Raw genomic sequence first — 24,106 nt, 5'->3', positions numbered from 1 at the left:
AAAAATTACCAGTGCAAATAACTAGAGAAATAACAGAAGAAAAGTGCCATGGATGGATCTTATTATGAAAGGAAATTTAGCTAATCTGCTCTATTTTGAATTTTGTAATTGGAAAATCTGAAGAGATATTACAGGTTATTAAGAGAGAGATCCATTTAATGGCAAACTACAGAAGCATATGCCTTTTTCTGCTTTCAAGAATCTTGGACCTAATGTAGAGATAGCTTCAGGTTTTTAAGTTTGAATCCTCCCAGGATAAAAGAAATAAAAAAAAAAAACACTTACATATTTATGAAATGATGTGGCAAAACACTTGATGAACTTAATGCTGGCATTTGATATCAATTTCAACATTTCCTGGTTTCCCAGAAAGTGTTCTGGAGATATGCGAGAGATGGAAGAGCTTTTTTCCGTGTATTTCCCATCCCATGCTCCATGGCTATAACCAGTCTTTCACTTACACCCTCTAGTTATATTCTCATAAATACTTATGTTATGAAAGTATTCTATTTAGACAGGATAGGTAGATACTTATGCTACAGTGTTAAGCATTTAAAGGACAGAGAACTATGATGGCACAGCCTGGGCACTCTGAGCCCACAATGGGGCATGCCTATGATTGGCAAGCACTTAGACCTTCATCATAGGTCCTGTGACAGCAAGGAACTGTTGTAAAGAGTAATGTCGTGTCCATTATGTCAGAAATCCACTGGGATCCAAAAATATTAAGAGCATTGTGTTTTGCCTTTTTTATCAGATCTCTGACTTTATTAGAATATGTAGGGATGAAGGGACTCTTCCATCCTTTGATGATTTGCTTTACAATTTGTATTCTTAAAGAGGAGCCTGGGGCACTGAGGGGTTTAAAAATTGCCTAAGGGGACATCATATGAGTGAGCTGTGGGACTTGAACTCAGCTCTTCCTGATTCCAAGTCCAGCACTTTATTCACTATGGTGTTCTGCCTCTGCAACTTGAGAAAAACATGTGAAGATGACTGCCCTAGTACATAGAACAACAGGCTTGTACTAAGGAAGATTCATTTTCTGAATTCAAATCTAGCCTCAGAAATTTATTAGCAGTGTGACCCAGAGCAAGTCACTTAATCTTGTTTGGCTCAATCTGTAAATTGAACTGAAAAAGGAAATACTACTGCAGTATCTTTGCCAAAAAATTCCCAAATGAGCCCTTGAAGAGTTGGACAAGACTAAAAATAATTTAACAGCAATGAAAGGTAATAGAAATTAGAAACTGACACATTAATTCTCTAACATTATAAAAATCTTCTAAAAAGAAAACACCAAATAGAAACAATTAAAATGGAAAAAAGTCATTAAGTTCAAGTTGAGTCAGCATAAAGCTTCTTGGTGACAAAGACTTGGAAACATTAAATTTGCTCCATGAGGAGTTATAACTCATTGCCAATTTCTGTTTATAGAAAACTCGTTCTGCTGATGAGACTTTTAAAAAATTTGTTTGCTTAAATATTTATCATGCGTATACATTTCCCTCTAGGTTGGAGATGATGAATTATGCAGAGAAAAGTATATGGAATCAACAGAAAAATCAGAAATGCAAAGGAAGTGATGGTTTAACTCACCAGAATCAGTCTGGCATATGTAACCCTTTTCATTTTCACATATTTCATCAATCCATTTTCCTGCCTCCAAGGATGGACCTCCAACAATAACTACACAATCAACCTAAATGTGGGTAGATGGGAGATGGAGAAAAAAAGAAGATAAATACCTATCACAAATGATTTATGGGAAGAGAAGGAGTAAGGAGAGGATTCAAGGAAGGACAAGGCAAGAAAACCTGCAAAGAGTACTTACATCTTCATAGGAAAGGAGACTTCTTCGTCCAGCAGGAAAACCTTTTGCCCAATTTGTATACTGGACTCCTCGACCATCTGTCCAAAGGAACTTGTTCTCTGAATTGATGTCATTCATTCCAATCCAGCTATCAAAGGTAGAATCCAGTAACTGAGTGGTAAGGAATGCTGGAAGAAAGTTGCATGGGATGATTTTAGACATGAGGGACAGGGACATTGTCACATAATGAAAAATAATTCCAAATAATGTCAAAATGTTTAGTTGTTATTTTGTTGATCTTGTTGTCTACAAGGATCATTTGGAAATATTTATTCTATCACAAAAATAAACTAGTAGAGTATCTCTGCTAGCCAGGCAATATAAACCGACTCAAACCTTTTAAGAAAACTTTTTCAAAATGCCTTTTGGGGTATCGTTAGTGAGATTCTCAGAGTGAGTTATGATGGACAAATTTTTAACAGGAGGATTTAATGATAGTACAATTCTAAGTGGAGCCTCTAAAACCCAGAGTTGCTATAAAGTGAAGTGCACTGAAATCAGACACTAGAAACCACTAGAATCAGATGGAAGACACCACAAGGGGATTTGAGGATTTAAGACTGAAAGAAATCCAGAAAGAGCAAAACTCGATTCCCCTGAATTCAAAGCACAAATATTTATGAAGTGCTTACTATCTGCTTGAGTAGTGGGGATTGCAGTGATAAATATTAAACAAATCCTATATTCAAAAAATTTATATTCCACTGAGGGGATATGGGCATTTACACAATTAAGTAAATAGTCATACAAAGTAATTTCAAAAGGAAGAAGGTGTTAGTAAAGTTTCTGTGGATTCTGTTGCTTCAAGGACAAGCAATAAAATGCACTGTGATAATAGAGGGGCAATTATGGAAGAAGACTTGGACCTTGGATGGTACATGACCTATCTGTATCTGATAGTGGGCAAGTCCCTTTAACATCAGTTTCCTTATTTGTAAAATGAGATCAACAATATTTTTTACTATCTACATTAGAGATGTTGTTGAGAAATTCCTTCGCAAACCTTAAAACAATCTATAAAGATGAATCATGATTATTATTACATTTTTGTTTCATGGAATGGTGGCCAAGTTGAGAGAGGACAAAAGCAGTGCACGTTGTACAGACACAGTTAGACCAATAGGGCTGAACTGAAGTCACGAATTTTCATGGGTTGTGACTATTACATCTTAGAGGAGTTTCTGACTCCTTTTCCCCGTGAAAAAGGGAAATGTGTTTTTGAATCACAGGCAGAAATAACTATTCATGCTAGCAGATATTGCCTTATATTTAGTTATTTTTTCCAGTCAAAAAAATCAATCTTCTCTCCCCCTCTCATTGAGAAATTCAGAAACATATGGTAATTTTTAAATTATTTCCCCCTCCAGGAAACACTACTCATGAATAAGTTTATCAATTTGATCTTTTAATTGTTAGTGTTGAATTTTTTCTTTAAGTAAAAACATAATTTATTCCAGCAATAGAAATGAAACCTGAAATTACCTGCTAACATTTCAGCATTAAATTTCTTCTGTCAATGAATGCTCAAATAAGTATTTAAAAACCTTTTGCCTACCTAGTTAGAAAATATTATTTAATTTTGAAAGGGTTTTTTTTGTGAAAATCTCAATTTTCTTGATTGAAATTTTGTTCTGCTCAGAAACACTATTTCTAGCCAAAATAAGAAATCAATTATTCTATTAGTCTATTGCACAGTTATGATGACCAATAGTAGCATTACTGCAAGATGAATGGGTTGGGGAGGCCTAACTGTACAAAGTACCATCATTGTGGCAGGTTCATATCGTCCTATTTCATCAACTTCTCTCCTCTTTACCTCCTCCAAATGAGACGATAACATCTGAAAATTTAATTTTCTGCTTATGTTTCCTAAAAATCAACTTCCCAGAGATATCTTCCCTCACAGCTTGTGTAGATTCCCCAGTGCAAGATCATCTTGGGAAGAAATTCATTTTGGCGTACCCCTTCACCCTAAGGGACCTAGCCTCAATGGACAAACTCAACTGAGTCATTACTAGTCCCTGCTTTTTATTTAAATTTTGTATGAATTGTGTGAGGAAGAAAGGGTTGAGTCATTCAGTTCATGATACTGTTGTCCTGAGCACCTTGAACATTTCCTACATTTTGAGGAAGCCTGCCATGTTCTCAGGAACTAGGAATCTTGACTTTTGATCAAATACATGGTTATTTGAACTGTTGATTCAAGTATTAACTATGGAAAGGGATGCTGGTTGACACCTATTCTTATTTATCCAAGGAATTAACTTCATTGGATCAAAGATTTGGAATGTACCATAATCCTAAATGTCATGGAGTCAATTATTAGACTTTCTGAGGGATGGATGCCCTCTCTAATCCAGGCTTACTTCCCTGACAATTGAACGGTCCTCTATGATAAGTCCCACCCTACATGAATTTACTTCAGGACCAGTTTTTTGTTTTGCTTTTCTCTTATTAGCATCTACACTACTTGCAACAAAGACAAAGAAATAAAAATTTCTAAAATATTGTAGGTCTTACATAGAAGATGCACTGTCATAACTATAAGACTAGTCTACAATGATTGTTAGAGATACATTGGATATTTCAAAATGAATATTTCATAGGCATCTCAAATCAGCATCTCCCCAAAAGAATTCATTATCTTTCCCCCAAAAAACCTACCCTGAATTTCCTTGTTTTTATTATGCGCCCCATCATCTTTCTCATCTATTACCTTTATAATCTCATTATTACCTTGGACTCCTCACTCCTATTCACTCCACATAGTCATTCAGTTGTTAAGATGTTTTTATTTGTATCTGTACATCTCTCTATTCACACAGGAACCATTCTACTTCTGGCCCTTATCATCCATCATTACTACCACTATGGCCTCCTATCTGTCTTTTTCATCTTCTTCTTTCTCCAATTTATCCTCCACATGGTAGACAAATGGCTTTTCTTCTAGAAATTCCCATACTTCAATAACCACATAATTCATGCCTCGGTATCTCCATCTCTTTGATGTACCAAATATAAATTGTTCTATTTGGCCTTTAAAATCCTGTGATCCTGGGTCACTGGCCTTTATATTAAATTTCTCATGTATTAATTCCCTATCCAAATTGATCTTTTTTGTTATTCTACATATATGACATTCCATTTCCCATCTTCATGCCTTTGCATTAACTGTACTCCATGCTTGAAATGTACTTGTTCTTATAATCCCTTCTTTCTTCCCTTCCAAAAAATTTAAGTATCACCTTTTATATGAAGATTTTGGTGATTCTCTCAGTTCTTAGGGCCTTCCCTCCTAAAATGAGCTCCTTGAGTAAAGAAATTGCTTGGTTTTATCTTTGTACCCCTAGTGGCTAACACAATGTCTGGTATGCTTAATTAAATGCTTAATTAAATTAAATGCTTAATTAAAAAAAAAAGTATGTTAATTTACTGATTGATTGATGGAAGCCTGAAGATTTCCAAAATACCTACAAATATATTTTAGATAAACTAGGACATTTTGACTGATTTATTTACTTTTTCTACTCCCCAATACTTGCAATTTTAAAGTGGGAACTCTGTTACCTGCTCCTAAGGCTGGATAGATGATATTTATCATGGAATCTTGGAAAATCTCCTGAACTCAGATGTGATCAATAAGTATCAGTTTATGATAATACTAATGCTTCTATGAATTATATACTTACAAAGTACTCTTTGTAATAAGAGATTTTGTAAATATTAGACTAGATCCTTTCAGATAAGCTTATTGTAATATAATTTATTACTTTACTTGAGACTCTAGTAGCCTAAAAATCAATTTCCTCAAGATGGAACTCATTATTCTATAGGAAATGGATTATTATTATCTAGTATTTATCATCTGTAACATGTTATATAAGCACCACAATTTTTAGAAGGAATTATTATCATTAATTATCAAGTGTCATCAACCCTTGGACTGTACCTTGTTCTTTTCTACTATGTATGGAAACCAGATTTCCTCCATAACCTTGACAATCTTTACGTGCAGTTTGCCAATTTTTTCTCTCTTCTTCTTTAGCTCCAAAGACTTTGTAGCACTGAAATGGGAGAGAAGAAAAATATTTATTCAGGTAAGCTAATGGTAAAAAAAAATCTACTTATAGGAATGTTAAAAAAGGTACATTTCCTTCTACCTGAATTGAATTATAAAAATTAGAGTTAGCTCTATTCCAGAGGCAGAAGTACTTTTGAAATGATCCTGGTTTGGAAGTAACAATGCTGTATTTGAATCCTGCCACTATTATTTAGTACATGTGACTTATCATGGGTCATTTAACTTCACTAGATCTTAATTTCCATAATTTTTAAAATAAGAGGTCTGGATAAGATGCTTTTTGAGGTTCTTTTTCAGCCCTAAAGCTAAAGCTATAAACTTCTCATAAAGTTTCAAGGTTATAGTCTTTTTTAGGACAAATAGTGCACAAAGTCTTTAAATAACTACTCCCTCCCTTCCTTCCTTTCCCTTCCTTCCTTTCCCTTCCTTCCTTCCTTCCTTCCTTCCTTCCTTCCTTCCTTCCTTCCTTCCTTCCTTCCTTCCTTCCTTCCTTCCTTCCTTCCTTCCTTCCTTCCTTCCTTCCTTCCTTCCTTCCTTCCTTCCTTTTCTTTCTTCTGTTTTTAAACATTCATTAAATCTCCTCATCTCACCAGACTATAAAAACAAGGATTACTCATAGGCCCATTTCCATTGCTGATCATATTCTGTTTGTGCTAAACTGATTTTTTCCCTCTTGGGAAACCCTGTAGCCTTTTGCTCTGGGGGCCTACCATATTAATGTCAAAACTTACTGCAGACACTCAAGTAAAGTAACCTATTGTCCCACAGAGCTAATAGATCCAACAGCCTTAGTCTCCAAGGTTAATAAAATAAGGAGCCTGTCTGCTACACCTGATAATCTCTCACTTTCCACTTTTTGTAAGCAGTTCTACTCAAATCCCATAAGAAGTTTCCATATTAATTTATTCTGCAAATATTCTCTTCTTTCTAAAAAGTTTCATTGAGCCTGTCCACAGTGATTGCTACAAAGACTACTGGCAATGGCTATAATACCTTGTTCTGCAATAACTTCCAACCCCACCGACATCCTCCTACTTCTGGAGGTGGTGTGGGAGAAGCAGTGGTATTGATGCTACTGTTATGTCGTTGGCAGATAAAGGCATTAGGAAAACCACAGTTAATGTCATTCCAAAGACCTATAAAGAAAAATATTTTAAAGGTAAATTTGCTTTACTAAATGGACATTTACAATGAAGAAAAACATAAAATTTTATAATTATAATTTTGAATGTTTTGGGGAGATATTTATGTCCAATAAGGATATTTAAAAGTAGACTATTAATAAAATTCAATTTTACATAAGTTCCTAGGCAAAATGTTTTCAAGACACTTCTCTTTCCCCTCTTTGAAACACTTGTAGTATTAATTTAATAAACATTTTAACTTCTATCAGGTACCCAGCCTTATATTAGGTGCTAGAGGCATGAAGACAAAAACCAAGTAGTCCTGGTCCTCAAGAGGAATATACTCTATTGACAGGTGAAAAAAGTGGGAAATGACGTAAAAACGAGATAAGTTAATAGAAATTATGTTCTAAGGAATCAGGGGATGAGGACACAATCTGTGACTCAAGAGATCAGCAATGTCTCAATGGTTTTAGATGGTGGCACTTAAGCTGATCTTTAGAGAAGCTAGGGATTCAAAGAAACATAGGTGATGACAAACATGGGGGACAGTGGGCACAAAAGAGGCAGGAGCAGAAATGTCAAGGATAAGGAATGGCATTTAGGTCTCAGTTTGACTGGAATGGAGGCTGTATGATGGGGGTTCAGGTTGGAGAGAGTTTTATATGCTCCAAATGGGAATTTGTGTTTTGTTTTAGAGGCTCTGTCATAGTCAGATCTGTTCTTTGGGAATATCAGTTTGGTCGTTATGGGGATGATTATTTTATTTCTTACATGATCTAAATGTACTGTATAGCATTCAAAGTTGATCAGACTTTTATCTTAATTTGCCTCCAACTGGAGGCAAATTAAGATAAAAGAAAGAGAGCAGATGAAGTTATGGAAGCTACTAGGTAACCCCAGAACATATGATAGTAACATAAATTTCTTAATGTTCAGATTTAGCTCACCAGAAGAGGTATACAAGACTACACAGTTTTCATCATCATTGGCAAAATTGGGTTCACCTGGAGCCCAAGCCACATAGTCCACTTTAGAACCATCCATCCACCTGCAAAAGTAAATACACCATGAGATAATTAGAAACCTGTTTCCATTGTAAATATAGGTACAAGGGACTCTTTAAAATATTATAAAAACTATAATAGAAAGATTGAATTAATTTTTAAAATTCTGCTATGAATATTTTAATAAAATCATTGAGTCGGCATAATTTCATTTATTCTATAAATTAGGCTTTGATCTTATCCACATTTATTGTTTTTCAGCATCTTCTGCCTTACCCAACCATGTTATCTTGCTAAAAGGCATGGAAATTTGATATTTTTGAGGACCAATGTCATCCAGTGAAATAACAATCAATTCCATTCAATTAACTTCAATTCAATTTCATAAGCTTTTATAAAGTAGTGTAGGACACTATCTTAGACACTGGGGATCCAAAGATGAAAAAAAGAAATGGTTCCTATCATTAAAGCTACTACATCTCTTGTTCAGTCATTTCAGTCGTGTCTGACTCTTTATGATCTTATTGGGGATTTTCCTGGAAAAGATTTTGGAATGGTTTACCTTTTCCTTCTCTAGCAAGCCAGGTTAAGTAACTTACCCAGAGTAAGCTAGTAAGTATCTGAGGCCAAATTTGAATTCAAGAAGATGGATCTTCCTGTTCCAAGTTCAGTGCTCCATTCACTACACCACCCAGCTTCTCTCATTAAGATATTTACAGTCTACTGAAGCAAGGGGTTGGGGAAGGATAGTGGGGGGGGAACTCCAGCTTTCTACAGACACAGATTATTAAGAAAATTGCAAAAATGAAATAAAACACTTTTCACTGACACATTTTCTTACAAAATCAACACTAACCAAGTCAAAATATATCATGGGATGATCTACATAAGTTAATTCTAATCTCTTCTCTGCCTAATATTAACAATATTCTTAGCTGGTAAAAAAAAAAAGGAACATCAATCACTTATTTGAAAAGCAATAAGAATTACAGCAAAGAATTAGGAGAATATTAGAGCAGAATGAATATACTACTATATTGTCATATAGTCATTGTATAAGATGTTTTTGCTTCATTGTTTTTCTTTGCTCCAACAGAATTCAAACTAGAAGAGTGGTTTAAAATCACTGAGATGTTAAAATGCAGGCATCAATAAAATATATTTTTAATATCTTTTATTCCCCTCAAGTATATGTTAAAACAGGTAAGTAAGCAGATATAGGTTAAACATTTTTAAAAAAGAAAAGCAATAAGCATCATGGAAGATTAACTTTCTATTAGTGGTTTTAAAAATTACTATATTAAAGCTATCTATATACAATAATTCATCAAACATTTGTTAAATGTAGATTTTTGTACAAGTCAATAAATGTTTATTGAGCATGTGTACTAAGTCACTTAACTTGTGCTTGATACTTAGGGTATAAAGATAAAAATAAAATAATTTTTCCTGTTGAAAGTTTACAATCGATTAGGAGTAATAATACATACACACTTACAGGATTAATGGAAGGTAATTTTAGTACAGAGAAAGCAATAGTGACTAAAGGGATCAGAAAAGGCTTTAAATAAGGGCAGCATTTGACCTGAATCTTGAAAGAGGATAAGAATTTTTAGAGGCAGAGAAGAGGAAGGAGTTCCAAGGCATGCAAGAGGCAGGAGAGTAAGCAGATGTTGCTGAAACATAGAATTTGTATAAGACTCCTAATATAACCCAGGGGGAAAGTGATGGAGGTTTGACCTGGGAAAGTAACAGCCTGAGTGAAGAGTAGGGGTATTCAAAAGATGTTGTAAAGATAGAATCAATGGGACTTGGCAACCGAGGAGAGTTGGGAGGGAAGGAAGAACCCAAGGTGACTTCAGTGTATGAAAGCATGGTGAATAGAAGGATGGTGATGTCATTAGTAAGTCTGGAGAAGTATGGAGAAAAAACAGGTTTGGAAGGAAAGATGAGTGAAATTCTAGACATGTAGTATATGAGATCACAACGGGATTGCTAGGTGAAGGTATCTGGCAAGCAATGTTGAGGTGGGAACAGAAAGTGAAAAATTAGGGCTGGAAAAAATAGATTTATGATCCTCTGTCTAGAGGTAATAATTGGAACTATGGGAGTAGATTATCAAAGAAGATAAAGAAAGAAGGATCCAGAACAGAGCACTGAAGGATGCTCAGACTTTAAGAAATAAGAGATATATGACAGATTATCAAAGACATAAAAACAGCACACCAAAGAAGAAATAATAATATGTAGCTAAACCTGATTTCAAATTCAGCCTCAGACAATTATTAGCTGTATGATGCTGGACAATTCATTTCACCTCTGTTATCCTCACTTTCTTCAACTATAACTTTACCTCTTGGAGTTGTAAAAATCAAATGAAAAAATATCTGTAAACTGCTTAGCACAGTGCCTGGCATGTAATAAGCACTTAATAAATATTTCTTTCTTTCTTTCTTCTATGATACCTAATGGAAAACATCTCAAATAAGTCTCCCAAAGATGGCAATTTCATTTGTGGAGATTTAATTTCAAAATTACACTGCTCCAGCAGTTAGTGGGAAAACACAAAAGAGCTTTTGTTTCATTTGCCCAGGACAATACAAATAAAAATGATATGAGATTTCTAATAAATTCATTGTTTCTACTATAGTGCATCCTTCAGAGGTAAGCACTAGCATCTTAGAACAAACAAAGAAATGTAAACCTGCAGAGAGAAACAGCATTCTTCCCTGTTTATGGATGATTTATCAAATTGGAAAAAAAAACAAATAATAATTTTGTTGTTGTTTATCGTTGTAAAGAATCTAAGGGGCATAGCGCATAGAACAATGGATCTGGAGTCTAGAAGATTCATCTTCCTGAATTCAAATCTTAATTTTTTTTGCCTCAATTTACTCATCTGTAAAATGAGCTAGAGAAGGAAATAACAAACTCCTATAGTATATTTGCCAAGAACCCCAAATGGGGTCATAAAGAGTTGGGCATGACTGAAAAATGAAAAGAAAGGTAATGCTATAGAAAGAAACAATCTTCCTACTTAGGAAAGATTTATCAAGCTAGAGGGAAAAAAATTTAAATGCTAATTTTATTCATTTGTTATTAAGATATATTACATGCTGAATTTTAACAAATTATTATTTATTTTAAAAAGCTTATTTAGCTTAACTGTGCTGAGAGTAAATGATCTTCAAATAATTAAAGGAATCATTATGGTAGAATAGAGAGAACATTGAACTTAAAATTAGATCTGAATTGGAATCCTGACTCTGTCACTGGCAAATTACTTAACCCTTAAGCTTCTAGTTCCTCATCTAGAAAAAGTAATGAAAATATTTTGTTGCTTGCCTCACAAAGTCAATGCAAACACTAAGCAAGAAAATTATACAAAAGAGCTTTTCGATCATAAGCCACCATGTAACCGCAAGTATCCTTAACATTAGTTTCACTTACGAAAACTTCTTATCCAGGCTGATGAGTAAGCCGATGAAATATGTGGCCTCCAAATCAAGTGCAGAAACCTAAAATATAGAAATGAGTATTTAGTTTCATTTAACTACATAAGAATCAAGTGAATTCAACAAACATTTCTCTTCTCTTTAATTAATCAGACATCATATTGACCACTATAGAGTAGTGATCAATAGGATAGTCTATTTCAAGATCTAATCAGAAACAAGGATAAATCATCTTAGTGCTTTATTTATAAGAAAGAAGAAGAAACACTTTGTAACCCTCCTAATTCATTTTCAATCAAAGCAAATAAGCCCCATTTTAAAACCTATTATATGATCTGTTTTCTGGTGCCCATGTCAACAAAACATCTTTGCTATTATTTTAATGAGAATGTTTCATTCTTCCATCATTAAACACAAGAACTCAAATACAGGACCCAAATTCAGGACCCAGAAATCTGCTCTTGATGTCTATTCTCCATAGAAATGGAGGAAATAAAAAGTCAAACTAGCTAGAGGCATCAAAATATAAAATGTTAGATGCCACTATTCAGTCTTTTTTCTTGAAGAGTAAATCATTTCCTTCCATCAGTTCTGTTGTTGTTTACCTTTTACAAGAACATCAGTTTTATATGTTACACTTTGGGGGCTCTTTGCAGAGAAGCTGCATATATATTAAACCTCCCATGATGATGTTTGGAGAGGAAAGAAAATGACCGAGTGTTTTTAAATGAAGAAGAACTCTACTTGTACCTAGAGTCATAACTAAAGACTCCCATTTTGGAAGGGAGTGGGACAAAGAAGATGGCATGTGTATGGAGTGTAAGGAAAGGAGTTGGAGTCAGTTTGCAGAGACCCAATGTGAAGAGAGGCATCATGAGGACAAAAAGCTGGGACTAGTGCTAGCTAAAAAAAAGAGACTTTACTATATGGCAAAGGTCTGCAGAGACCAGCTTCTGGGGCCTGTGCCCACTAAAGCCCATGCAAATACTACCCAGTAGGCTTCTTTAAACACCATCACTCTTGCCCCATGCATTCCTCCTCCTGGTATCTTGTGATGTAGTAGAGGTTAGCATAATACTTGAAGAATTGTCACGAGTTGCTATGCATTCTGAATGAAATTTAGGTCATATCTTTGCTCAGTCTATTTTTTCCCCTCATTCTTGATTTAATAAATGTCTTTCTTACGTATTTCCATAGAAACTTTTTTTCACTTTCACCCGATACGGTAACTAGGTCTCCAAAATTCTTCTTGCAGAATGCCCGTGCATTTTCCATTGTACTTTTTTCTTTGCTGAAATAGTACTGGTAATCTTTATAGATCACCCATCCATCTTCAGTAACTTGTGGGTCTAAAAGATAAAGAAGCAAATTTCAGGGATGTGATCCAGAGGCCCTTGGGAGCAGCCACTGGGTGGTTCAAAAGTCACAAAGAGCAGCATAACTCAACTGGGAATAATAACACTTCTATACCAAGACCCCAAAGCAAAAACATTGTAGGGAAGGATGAAAGAAAGATTTGGTTACAGGATCATTCAGTACCAAGAATCTACTTCTTCTAAGCCTCTAGAAAATTTGATTTCTCTCTATTAGCCACAATGCCAAGAATCTAATACTAGCATATTAGGGTACTGTTGAGTTGGTTTCTGATTAAAATGAACCTGGCCCATATCCTGCCAAGCATGACCAATGCTTACATTCATGCTGAGTCAAGACCAAAGGAAGAGGGGGCTGGAAACACAACCTTACCTCTATGCTTTTTTTTTTTTAATTAAAGAGCAAACAGAAATTTTTTTTAAAAAGCACAACTGAACTGAATATTTGAACAATGAGTGAACACATACTGCTTTCAGGGGAAGGTGTTGGCTCTGGTTTCAGCTCATCTCCTGGAAGACAAAGAAAATTAAAATAGAAAATCAGCTTAAGCTTCAAGGACTAGAGAAACATTGATGAATAATTAAACATCTTTCTTTTTCTTTTTGTATACCTTACATTTTTATGATTTAAACAGAACATCCAGGAGTCCATAAAGAGGTAAAGACAACATTTGCAATAACTAAATTGAGCTCTAATAATTGAGAATTACTTGTGAAATTATCTATAATTATTTCCTGACACCTAGTAATCCAAAAAACAGGAATGGTTAATTTCTTTATGAAACATTAGATACAATTCCTTGAAGGATGTTATTTTCTCAACCATTCATAATGAATTAAAATTTTAAAAAGTGACAACAAGCCTTTAATCTTGTCTTGCCTCAAATATTTCCTAACTGTATTAACCTGTACAAGTCACTAATCTTGATGAACCTCAATTCCCTCATCTTTAAATATGAATAGTAATAGTATCTGCCTCATCTTATCTTCATTCAGATACTTCATTCTTATCTAATAAAAGAATCCTTGTCATTCCAAATCCTATTCAATTTTAATGGAATTTTGTTTGTCCTGTTCTCCAAACTCCATCTTCTTAAACTGTGAGTTGCAACTCCATATGGAGTCATGTGACTGTGGAGAATCACAAAATTATGATTTATAATTAGTAAATGTTTGATGGGTACACCTATTTTATATACTTATATACCCAGGGTAAGATAAAAATTTCTTGGGCAAAAAGGAATCACAAGTGGAAAAAGTTTAAGAAGCCGTGTTCCAAACTATGGAGGGGAATAAAGCACACCTCCTGTAAGGAGGGAATATGATCCTACCTTTTTTGATATGGCAAATCCACTTGCGGAGAAGCTCACAGTTAATGTCATTCCAGCGCATGCTAGGATCAGCCTTCAACTCACCACAAAATTCAATGTTGCCATAATTATTCGGTTCTCCATAGGACCAGTTTTCATATGTCACCTATAGTGAATGCACCAACTCTAGTTAGTTATAGTACTAACTATACTATAGTTTCTGGTAGGATGGCATAGTCGATAGAAAGCTGGCCTCAGAGAGTCAAAGACTCAGATTCAAATCCTGCATTTGACAAATATTGACCAAATGATACTGAAAAAAGTCAATAATGTCACAGGTCACTAATCAACTTGTTAAAAGTGTGTTTCAGAGAAAGAGCTGGTCTGCATTAGCAGAGGGATTCTCCTCACCCAGGAATTTCCTATACTACAAGGTTCCATTCCTATATGCTTTGTCCACCTAAGAAAGAGAATGCAAGTTTCAATTATTTTCTTATCCATTCCTTTGGTTCATAGAAGAACATTGCACATGGTAATAATAATATTGTACAATGATCAACTATGAGTGACTTAGTTATTCTCATCAATACAATAATATAAGACAATTCTGAAAGACTTATGATAAAAAATGCTACAGTCTCCAGAGAAAGAATTGATGGAGTCTGAATACAAATCAAAGCATACTATTTACTTTTCAGTTTAATCAAGTATGCTAATATTGATTCTAGGATTTGCCCTACCTTCCTTTAGTAAAATCCTCTATAAGAGGATTAAAAAGTATGTAGCCAGACTTACAGTACCAAAATACTCCCTGTTTTCATAACCTTGAGTTCCAAGAAAATCTTTTTTCTCTTACTCTCTTAAAGACATTAGATGGAATAGTAGGTAGAGTGTGGATCTAGAGTCAGGAAATTTGCTTTTGAATTCTGAGGCAGAATTCAAAATAGCTATGTGAACTTGGACCACATACTTAATCGCACAACCTCAGTCTCCTCATCTATAAAATGAGAATAGTATGAGTAGCTACCTCAAAGAGTTCTATTTTGAGGATCAATCTAAACTTTAAAGAACTATATACATATTAGTTATTATTATTCATTATTGCTAATAAATCATGGATGGCTTCCTTGTAGAGGCTGGAAATTATGGGTGTGCTAATACAAATTGATATATTTCTTAGTTTTCTGAATTGCTTTTTCATTTTTACTTGCATTTTTATTATAAGTAACAGCTTACTAGAGAAGAGGAGAGATGGATTTAAATGAAGGTGTTTAAAAAATAAAAGGTGCCAATAAAATTAATTTTTTAAATGCAAAAGAAAAACATCATGGCAAAGATAAGACAAAGAAGTAGAAAAAATTGCATAAAATCATTACCTCTCAAGATCAATTTCATGACAATGCCAAAGCTTAACTTTTCCCCATATATCCAACCATACTCAGAAAGCTTGCTACAGTTATCTGAGAAAAAAAAGAACTAACTGGGCATCTAAGAACTCAAATCCCAGAGTAGTGAAGAAATTTTGGTTTAGGCAGTCATGAAAATGATGCATCCCCAAGCTGGTACAAATCAAATGATTAGCATAACAATAAATAATAAAATAAGAATGACTGAGGGAATTACTCACTGGAGAACCATCTGACCAGGTGAATCCCTCATCGGTATTTGCGATTGTCAACCCCAGCCAAAACACATCATGGTAGTTTGAAGTACCTCTAAAAATATATATTGAGGATAAAAACAACACATAATGTTATAAGAAATAAGTCTGGCAATCTACAGGAACCAAAAGTAAAAAGTTGTGTCTAAAAATAAATATACAGGGGCCGCTAGGTGGCTCAGTGGATAGAGCACCAGCCTTGAATTCAGGAGGACCGGAGTTCAAATTTGGTCTCAGACACTTAACACTTCCTAGCTGTGTGACCCTGGGCAAATCACTTAACCTTAATTGAGTCAGCAAAAAAATAAAAATAAGTATACAAAATAAATTGACATAATAATGAGGTCTGAGTACAGGCCTTCATAAATTATAGTTGTGTTAGCATACAGAAACATATTCAAATAACAGAAAGTTTATAAGAAATTATTCTAACAAATTTAAAGATACTCAGAATTTATCAGTCGCTATTTACTTAGCATATTTAAAAAGAAACTATAATTTAAATCTGTTCTTGGATGTAAATATGGGGAAAAGGAGGTTTAATAACTAAGTGATGTCAGTTAGGGATGGTTATAGGGAATCCTTCAGGATCATTATTATCCAATAACTTCATAAATAACCCAAGAGTATTATTGATGCAACTACCAATAACCAATTAAAAGAAAAGGAGTTGAGTGGAGAAATGACACCTACATGTTCTGCCATATTGTAGACTGGTCTTCTTTATTTGTGATTCTGGCAAGATCCCCCCCTATTGCTCTACAAAAGTCACGAGCATCAAACCATGTTTTCTTAGTGTATTTGCTTTTGTCAAAAACCTAGAAATAAAATTTTTCAGTATATTATTTTTACAATACACCTCATTGAATTAAGAAAATGAATTTCTTTCATTTGATGAGATTGCATTTGACATAAGACAACAAAGAAGTATAATTAAATAAACAATTGCCATATTGTGGGTTTTTGCTTGATCATCCACAACTATTCACACCACAGATAGATTCCCCCCCCAAAATGCCCATAGCACACACCTGTAGTGCTATGTGCAAAGTAGAAGTTTTTTTTTTTAAGTTTTTTAAGTTTTAAGTTTTTTAAGTTTTACACAATGTGTAAATAGCATGAATATATAGGTATCCACCAAAATGTTTATTTCATCAGAAAGTATAAGTTGTCTTGCGCAACCATATCTGTTTAATACAATTCTGATGCTACAGGGTACAAATTCAAAGTCATCCCTCTGTATATAGAGAATAATTAGTCATTATAGGTTATAATTTGAAGGGAATTAATGGGCCATTTCCAAAAGCATCTCCCCTACTAACTTGTTGTTATTATTATAGTTAACAGTAAGTCAGACAACAAAAATTGGGAATTTATTTCTGGAGACTTTACTTAAAATTCCATTAGTATAGATTAGTTTATCATTTAGCTGTTTGACATGTTAGACCCTTAGAACAAGGCAGCTAGGGTAGGAGAAAACACGTTAGCACAACAAGGAATGGGAAATTCTCAAACAAGAAATGAAGGGGCAAGTTAAGGGGTATGACAAGAAGATTTAGGAAAAGAGAAAGAGAGAAAAAAGAGAAAGAGGTGATGACGAACAGCACTATGAAAGGCATTCCCAGAACATCTTTCATTCTTAAGTATTCTAAATACTTTTTCAGCTTGATGATTGGTATTTACCTTGAAACACAAGTTTGTCTTGCTACTGGAAATCCACCCATCTGGACATTTTGGAGCAGGGGTGGTTGTAGGTATCGGTGGAGGAGTTACTCCCTCTGCCCAGTGTTTGCAGACAAATTTTGCTTTCTCTTCACATTTCAGAACATCCCATAATCCACCTGCAATCCCAGTTTTCATGGCAACACACCCTGTCTTTCTTCCTAGACATAAAATAGAGTAAGGTGATTACAACTATTTGATGATTTCTATCATGATGAATAATATTTTCATATACATGGGCTAAAAAGTATACAACTGATCAGATTTTCTAATATTTCTAAATATATTCATTATTTGGTCATAAAATCCCTTTGTGCATAAATGATAAGTTAAGGCACATGAAATTGTGGAATTCCTATTTCAGCTCTATGTACCAGGAATCCTACAAATACTTGGTTTTTGGTTGACTGATTATACATAATTCTTGAAGAGGGATACAGAAGTGTACGTCATGGTCCCTGTACTAGCAGAGCTAATCGTTTAGTTGAAGAAACAAAACAAATGAACATTTAATTATATACACCCTGGAGAAGGACATAATTGAATGTTAAATGTAAAGTACAAACTCTAAGTACTACAGTCATCAGAGGATATTCTGTAGGCTTAAGGAACCAAGGAGAAGGTGGAGAAAAGAACAGGATTTAGAAGTCATTCCAAGCAAGGGAAACCATATGAAAGAGGCACAGTGCTAGAAAAAAAAAAAGGGCACGTTTAGAAAATCATGAGAACACTTTAAAAAGATATATGTTGGGGAATTATGGGGGGAAAGCTTAGATACCCATATTAACACATCCATTTAACCAATAACAACCAATACACTGATACAGTTCTTTATGTAACAAGAAAACTCAAAATAAAACTTATATGGAAAGATAAAAGGCTCAAAGTAGTAAAATATATTTCAAAGTCCATCTTAAAGTCTCAAATGAAACACAGTAATAAAAAACATCAATTTTCAAATGTAATGGAGATTAATTAAATTTCATTTTAGTACATTAACAAGCAATCATGTCTCTGTCTTAGTTATCATGCTAGGTTCCAAGGACATTACTTTGCCTCAGTTTTTTTTTGTTTTGTTTTTGTTTTTTGTTTTTAATTACATTTATTTTAATTAAAAAATTATTCTGGAAGCAGCTAGATGGCGCAGCGGACAGAGCACAAGCCCTAAAATCAAGAGGACCTGAGTTCAAATGTGATCTCAGACACAACATTTCCTAGCTGTGTGATCCTGGGCAAGCCACTTAATCCCAATTGCCTCAGGGGAAAAAAATTATTCTGCTCTAAACCTTTTGCTCCAGTAAATTGGAGAAAAAAAAAATCATTCCTAAAAATCATAGCTACTCTTATTTGTAATGGGAAAGAATTAGAAAGTGATATTTCAAACAATTGAAAGATTAATATGTTGGTATTCTGGAATAAATTCAAATTGACTATGTTGATAGTAATTGATTACTTTGTTAGTGTAATGGAATATATGTGTCTATACTAGTTATTTCGTCAGTGTGGGAATTCTCATTGTGGAAACTCCATCGATTCTGATCTTATTTTAACTGTAATTTAGACAAAAAATTGGTTGGGATGCTAAGAGTTTTTGTAATATGCTTATGGTCACACAACAGATCATTCATGCTGATTCCAAGGTTGGTATTCTTCCTAATATGTTAATCTACCCCTCATTTTTATTACATATTTTTAAAATTTCTATATAATAAAAACCAACAGAACTGAAAGAAAAATACTGAAGCAAATATGACCCTTAAAAACTTTGGCATCTGGAACAAATATGAAATTATTTAAAAGTCATAGTGGTTATTCTCAGTAAAAGGATCTAAAGAAAGTTTTCAAAAGAGATAAAGGAAATTGTTAATAATCTTTTGAAAGTTCTCAGCTCACTAATAATCAAAGAAGTGAAAATCAAGGTGCCACCTAACACCTAAAATGGATAATATAATCAGCAATAATAAAATAATATAATCAAATAAAATAATAATAATAATAATAATAATAATAAAATCAGCAAAACTCAATGCTGGCCAAGTTGTGAAGGAATAGGAGGCATTGTCATCCATTGCTGGTGGAATAGCAATCTAGCAGTAATCACTAGGATGAAATGTAAACTTGTTGCTGTTTAAAATTCTGCATAACATGGTCCCTTCCTTTTTCCAATCTATTTGCATGTAATTACACCATAGTCTACTGACTTCTTCACACACTATTCTACATCTCCACTCCTTCCCTTTACAATGATGGTCTCCCAAGCCTAGAATATGTTTCTACAATCTATCCATCTTCCAGAAATTCCCATTTTTGTTAATATGCCATACAAGCTATATTGCCACATTGGTATAGAAAGGAAGAAACATATTCTTGAGAACGTATTTCATTCAGAAAACAGTATTTTGCCAGAAATTATATGGCATAAAGGATCCTGAACTTACTACCTATATGACCTCAGGAAAGGCATCTAAGCTCTATGCCCCCAGTTAACTCATCTATAAATTGGTTTGAAATAGCCTTAAAGATTCATTACAACTTTAGATCTGTAATCCAAATCACAGCATAAAGGGTACAAATATTATTATTTATCTAGGTATCATTCCCCCCTCCTCTTTCTAATACTGTGCATTTTTCTGTCTCATATTACATTGAAATTCCTCAAAATTCCTATATGACTTTTAAAGTTTTCAAGCTTAAAAACATATCTTTGAATTTATTAGGGCAAAAAATAGGGTTAATAATCATTGATCTCAAAGTCAAACTTAAAGATTCAATTAAAAGAGAAATCTACTTTATATATCAGCCACATTGATATGCATTAAGATGAATGTTTACATATGTGCAAATATGATATGTGTATATACATGCATGAAAATAGGTATATGTATGTGCATATAGATATATGTATGTATATAGTGTGTGTGTGAATGTGTAGGTAAGGGGGATGAGAAAGAGAAAAAAAGAATAAAATAAAACGTACAAACCAGAGAACAAAAGAATAACCTATAAGGAAGCAAAGAAAAAATAGACCAAAAAAATGAATATAATCTCATCTATTATTATATATGCTTTCTTAAAATGCAAATTTATTGTTACATATTTTGAATCCTCCCTGATGTTCTGCTGGACACATGGCACATTGTTGGGGGGTTTTTAATTTTCCTTTCTGTCTTTCTTTTTCTAATTTTTTTCTTATTTTTATTTAGTTTTAAATAAATAAATATTTTTGTAAAAAAGAAAACAATTATCTTTGAAAGCTCCTGAAGACATGCATTTACCACAAAATGCAAAAAGCATTTTGTAAATGTAGAAGTATCTCCTGGCAAATAAAATCCGTTTTTATTATTTAACCACCCAAAATATATATAATAAAATGATAAATATCATTATTGGAAAATAGAATGAGTTTACATTTTTTCTGGGCTATTTTATGTGAGACATCATAGAGCATAATAGCTTGAATTTAATTAAGGCATGAATTCAAAGCAATACAATTACCAGGCATAAGTGAATTCCAGTGAGTAAACTGGACATTTTCATCAATGGTCCACTTAAATGTCCCTTTGTTTTGTATGTCTGAAAGTCCAATCCAAAAATATTTTTCAGGCCTCAGTCCGACAAGACTGGTCAAAAAGGCTTGTTCATATCTAAAAAGAGAAAAATAGGAAACACACAATCATATTATAGGAATTTCTCACAAATTGATGTTAAGAAACACATTGGAAAAGATGTAGCAACTGCTTTTGTATTATGTGGTTAATGCCTAATAATAATAATAACAATAACATTTATGTAGCACTTGTAAGGTTGACAAAGCTTTTTAAGAATATCTTTTCATTTTATCCTCACAAAACCCCGTGGAAGTAAGTGCTATTATTGTGTTTATTTTACAGACTGGAAATTCAGACAGACTGTGACTAAGTGACTTGCTCATGGTCACAGAGCTAATAAATATCTGAGGCAAATTTGAACTCAGATCTTCCTGACTTCCGATCCAGTGCTATATCCCTGTACCACTCAGCCAGTAGATAGTATTCTATATGTGGATTTTTTTTTATGTATACAATGTATCCTTTAAGAAAATCTGTGAATCTTGGGGGGAAATACTATAGAATATATTTCATTGAATAACATTTATTGGTCCAATATGCTGAGTTCAAAATATGAGTACTTGAAAAATTATAAAGAACACAGAAAGTGTTTCCATCTAAGCAGAATTTTATAAACCTAGGATGAACAATAGTAAAATGCTAAAATAAAAAAAATCACTTGGAACCATACAACTTTAGCCACATTTAAATCTGTAAGACAAAGATATCAAATATTAAGAGATGCAGAAACTTTGAAAGATAATCCCCAGGAAAAACCAGAGCTGGAACTATGAAAACTTAATGATTCCCAGTATCATGTAGATAGCATGCCAGTCAAGAAGATTCATCTTCCTGAATTCAAATCTGATCTCAGACACTTACTATCTGTGTGACTTTGGGCAAGTTACTTTAATCATGTTTTCCTCAGTTTCCTCTTCTATAAAGATGGGCTGGAAAAGGAGGTGGCAAACCATTCCAGTATTTTTGCCAAGAAAATCCCACATATGGCCACAAAGAGTCGGAAATGACTGAACAACAACATAATCTTTTGGAAAATGAATGGGGAAGTGCGATGGAGATAACCTCTCTATCCTTTAGTTTCCCTTCATGCACGTGATCCTTAGCTAACAAAGTTGTTTTGAGGGATGCACTTCTTAACTCTGAAAATACTATATAAATTTGAGTTACAACCATGATCACCCAACCCAGCCATTCCTTAGGTTTTGAATTGACAAAGCTTTCCTTATTATTCCTTTTTTTTTCATTGTTATACTGATAGGTACAAAATCACAATGCAAATTAGTAGAGAAGCTGATCTATTTATGAAGTTATGTTCCAGAACATAGTAAATATATGCAAAATTATATTACAAAGAGTGGCAGGATTGCACCAGTGATTGAAAACTCTCTTGTTTCTGACACATATTAGTTATATGTCCCTTAACCTTGTTATGCCCTATGCAGATGCCTAAAATTACTAATTAGAGAGCAGGTACTGATCATCATTGGTAGCAAGAGTTATCTCACTAAGAGTTTTTCCTTTTGTTACTAATAATTATTATTGTGTGTGTCTTTAAGATTTGTAAGTTATTTTATTGTCATAACTATTGTAGCAGGTAAATGCTATTATCCTCATTTAATAGATGAGTAAACTGAGATAGGGAGGTAAAGTGATTTGAACAGGATCACACAGCTAATGAATCTGTGGCTCAAATTGAATGTATCCTTTCCTATTCTAATTCTAGCATTCTCTGCTGCCTAAGTACCAATGAAATCAAAAATCTGTTCAAAACAAAACAAAACAAAAAATATCTGATAACTGTTGAATATTGCTCTATGTTAACAAATTAAAGAATAGAATTGGATGTATGAGCCAAATTTAGATCATTTGTAACTTACTCTCTAGGATGCTTGTTTGTTTTTAATGAGAAAATATATAGAACACTAAAGCTTTCTGTCACCCTTTCATTCCTTCACAAATTTAACCAAAAAATTTTAAAAAAACAAAAACATTACATACCTGTTTTCCACAGTAACTAGGTAAGCATTCTGGTTTATGCAGGTATGGTTTGCTACTTCAAATGTTGAAAGTGTCTGCCCAATCATATAACAATAAGGGCCATGTCTTTTCCATCCCTGTTAATATAATCATACAATGGTATAATATCAGACTTTCAAATTCATTTGCTATGGATTTTAAAAAAAAAAAACTTTCAATGCCAACATTTTTAAATGGGGGGGATTTTCTAAAACTGTTTAAAGAGCATGAACAATGTGAGATAAAACTGAAAATGTATAAAGGGTTGCATTAGAACTAATGTGAACCCAGTGGCAAGAGCTGATTGTAAAATTGTCATTGTGGTCACTTATATATTGAGAATCAGCAAATGCTATAAATCAGGATTTGATTTAATATTCCACTGACTGTCTGAACCAGAAGTGGGGATTGTCTATTCTATGAGTCATATGAGTTCTAAAAAATCATTTTCTAAGGCAACTGCAGGCAGCGATGAACTGAAAGTCAGATACAACTTCCCACTGCTTGAGTTCTATAATTTAATAATTTTGTATGACCCATGGATGATTTTATAAATATCCAAATAGCCCTTGGAAGAAAAAAGGTTCCCTATCCCTTGTCAAAATTTAAAGTGATAGAGAAAATATTAACAATGCAGATGAAACTTAGAAGTATATCCTCAATAAATTTTATCAAAGACCTAAGCCATCAAAACCTAAATAATATTTAGATGGCTTAAAATGTTTATATATGTGTCTGTATATATATATATATATATATATATATATATATATATATATATATATATATATATATATATATATATGATTTTATATATATTATATATATATAATAAATGGACAATGAGTTGAACAGGGGAAGGAGAGCAAATTAGATA

The 24,106-nt window shown here is 33.5% G+C and overlaps 1 protein-coding gene across 1 annotated transcript in view; it reads right to left on the bottom strand.

The window, feature by feature from the left end:
- The window catches only part of MRC1 (mannose receptor C-type 1), a 101,864-nt gene that overhangs the window by 16,073 nt on the left and 61,685 nt on the right, over window positions 1–24,106 (bottom strand). The window contains exons 10-23 of the mRNA XM_074266731.1: window positions 23,212–23,327; window positions 21,101–21,249; window positions 17,567–17,766; window positions 16,577–16,701; window positions 15,851–15,938; window positions 14,245–14,389; window positions 13,382–13,423; window positions 12,726–12,889; window positions 11,536–11,603; window positions 8,029–8,129; window positions 6,948–7,090; window positions 5,823–5,937; window positions 1,835–2,001; window positions 1,600–1,702 (exon numbers count right to left, since the gene is read on the bottom strand). Of these exons, the coding sequence (XP_074122832.1) occupies window positions 1,600–1,702; window positions 1,835–2,001; window positions 5,823–5,937; window positions 6,948–7,090; window positions 8,029–8,129; window positions 11,536–11,603; window positions 12,726–12,889; window positions 13,382–13,423; window positions 14,245–14,389; window positions 15,851–15,938; window positions 16,577–16,701; window positions 17,567–17,766; window positions 21,101–21,249; window positions 23,212–23,327 (1,726 nt within the window). The remainder of the gene's footprint in view (window positions 1–1,599; window positions 1,703–1,834; window positions 2,002–5,822; window positions 5,938–6,947; window positions 7,091–8,028; window positions 8,130–11,535; window positions 11,604–12,725; window positions 12,890–13,381; window positions 13,424–14,244; window positions 14,390–15,850; window positions 15,939–16,576; window positions 16,702–17,566; window positions 17,767–21,100; window positions 21,250–23,211; window positions 23,328–24,106) is intronic.

The sequence above is a fragment of the Sminthopsis crassicaudata genome, chromosome 5 (assembly GCF_048593235.1).
Source record: "Sminthopsis crassicaudata isolate SCR6 chromosome 5, ASM4859323v1, whole genome shotgun sequence".
NCBI lineage: Eukaryota > Metazoa > Chordata > Mammalia > Dasyuromorphia > Dasyuridae > Sminthopsis > Sminthopsis crassicaudata.
The sequence above is the reverse complement of the archived record's forward strand: the minus strand, read 5'-3'. Positions and strand labels throughout refer to the sequence as shown.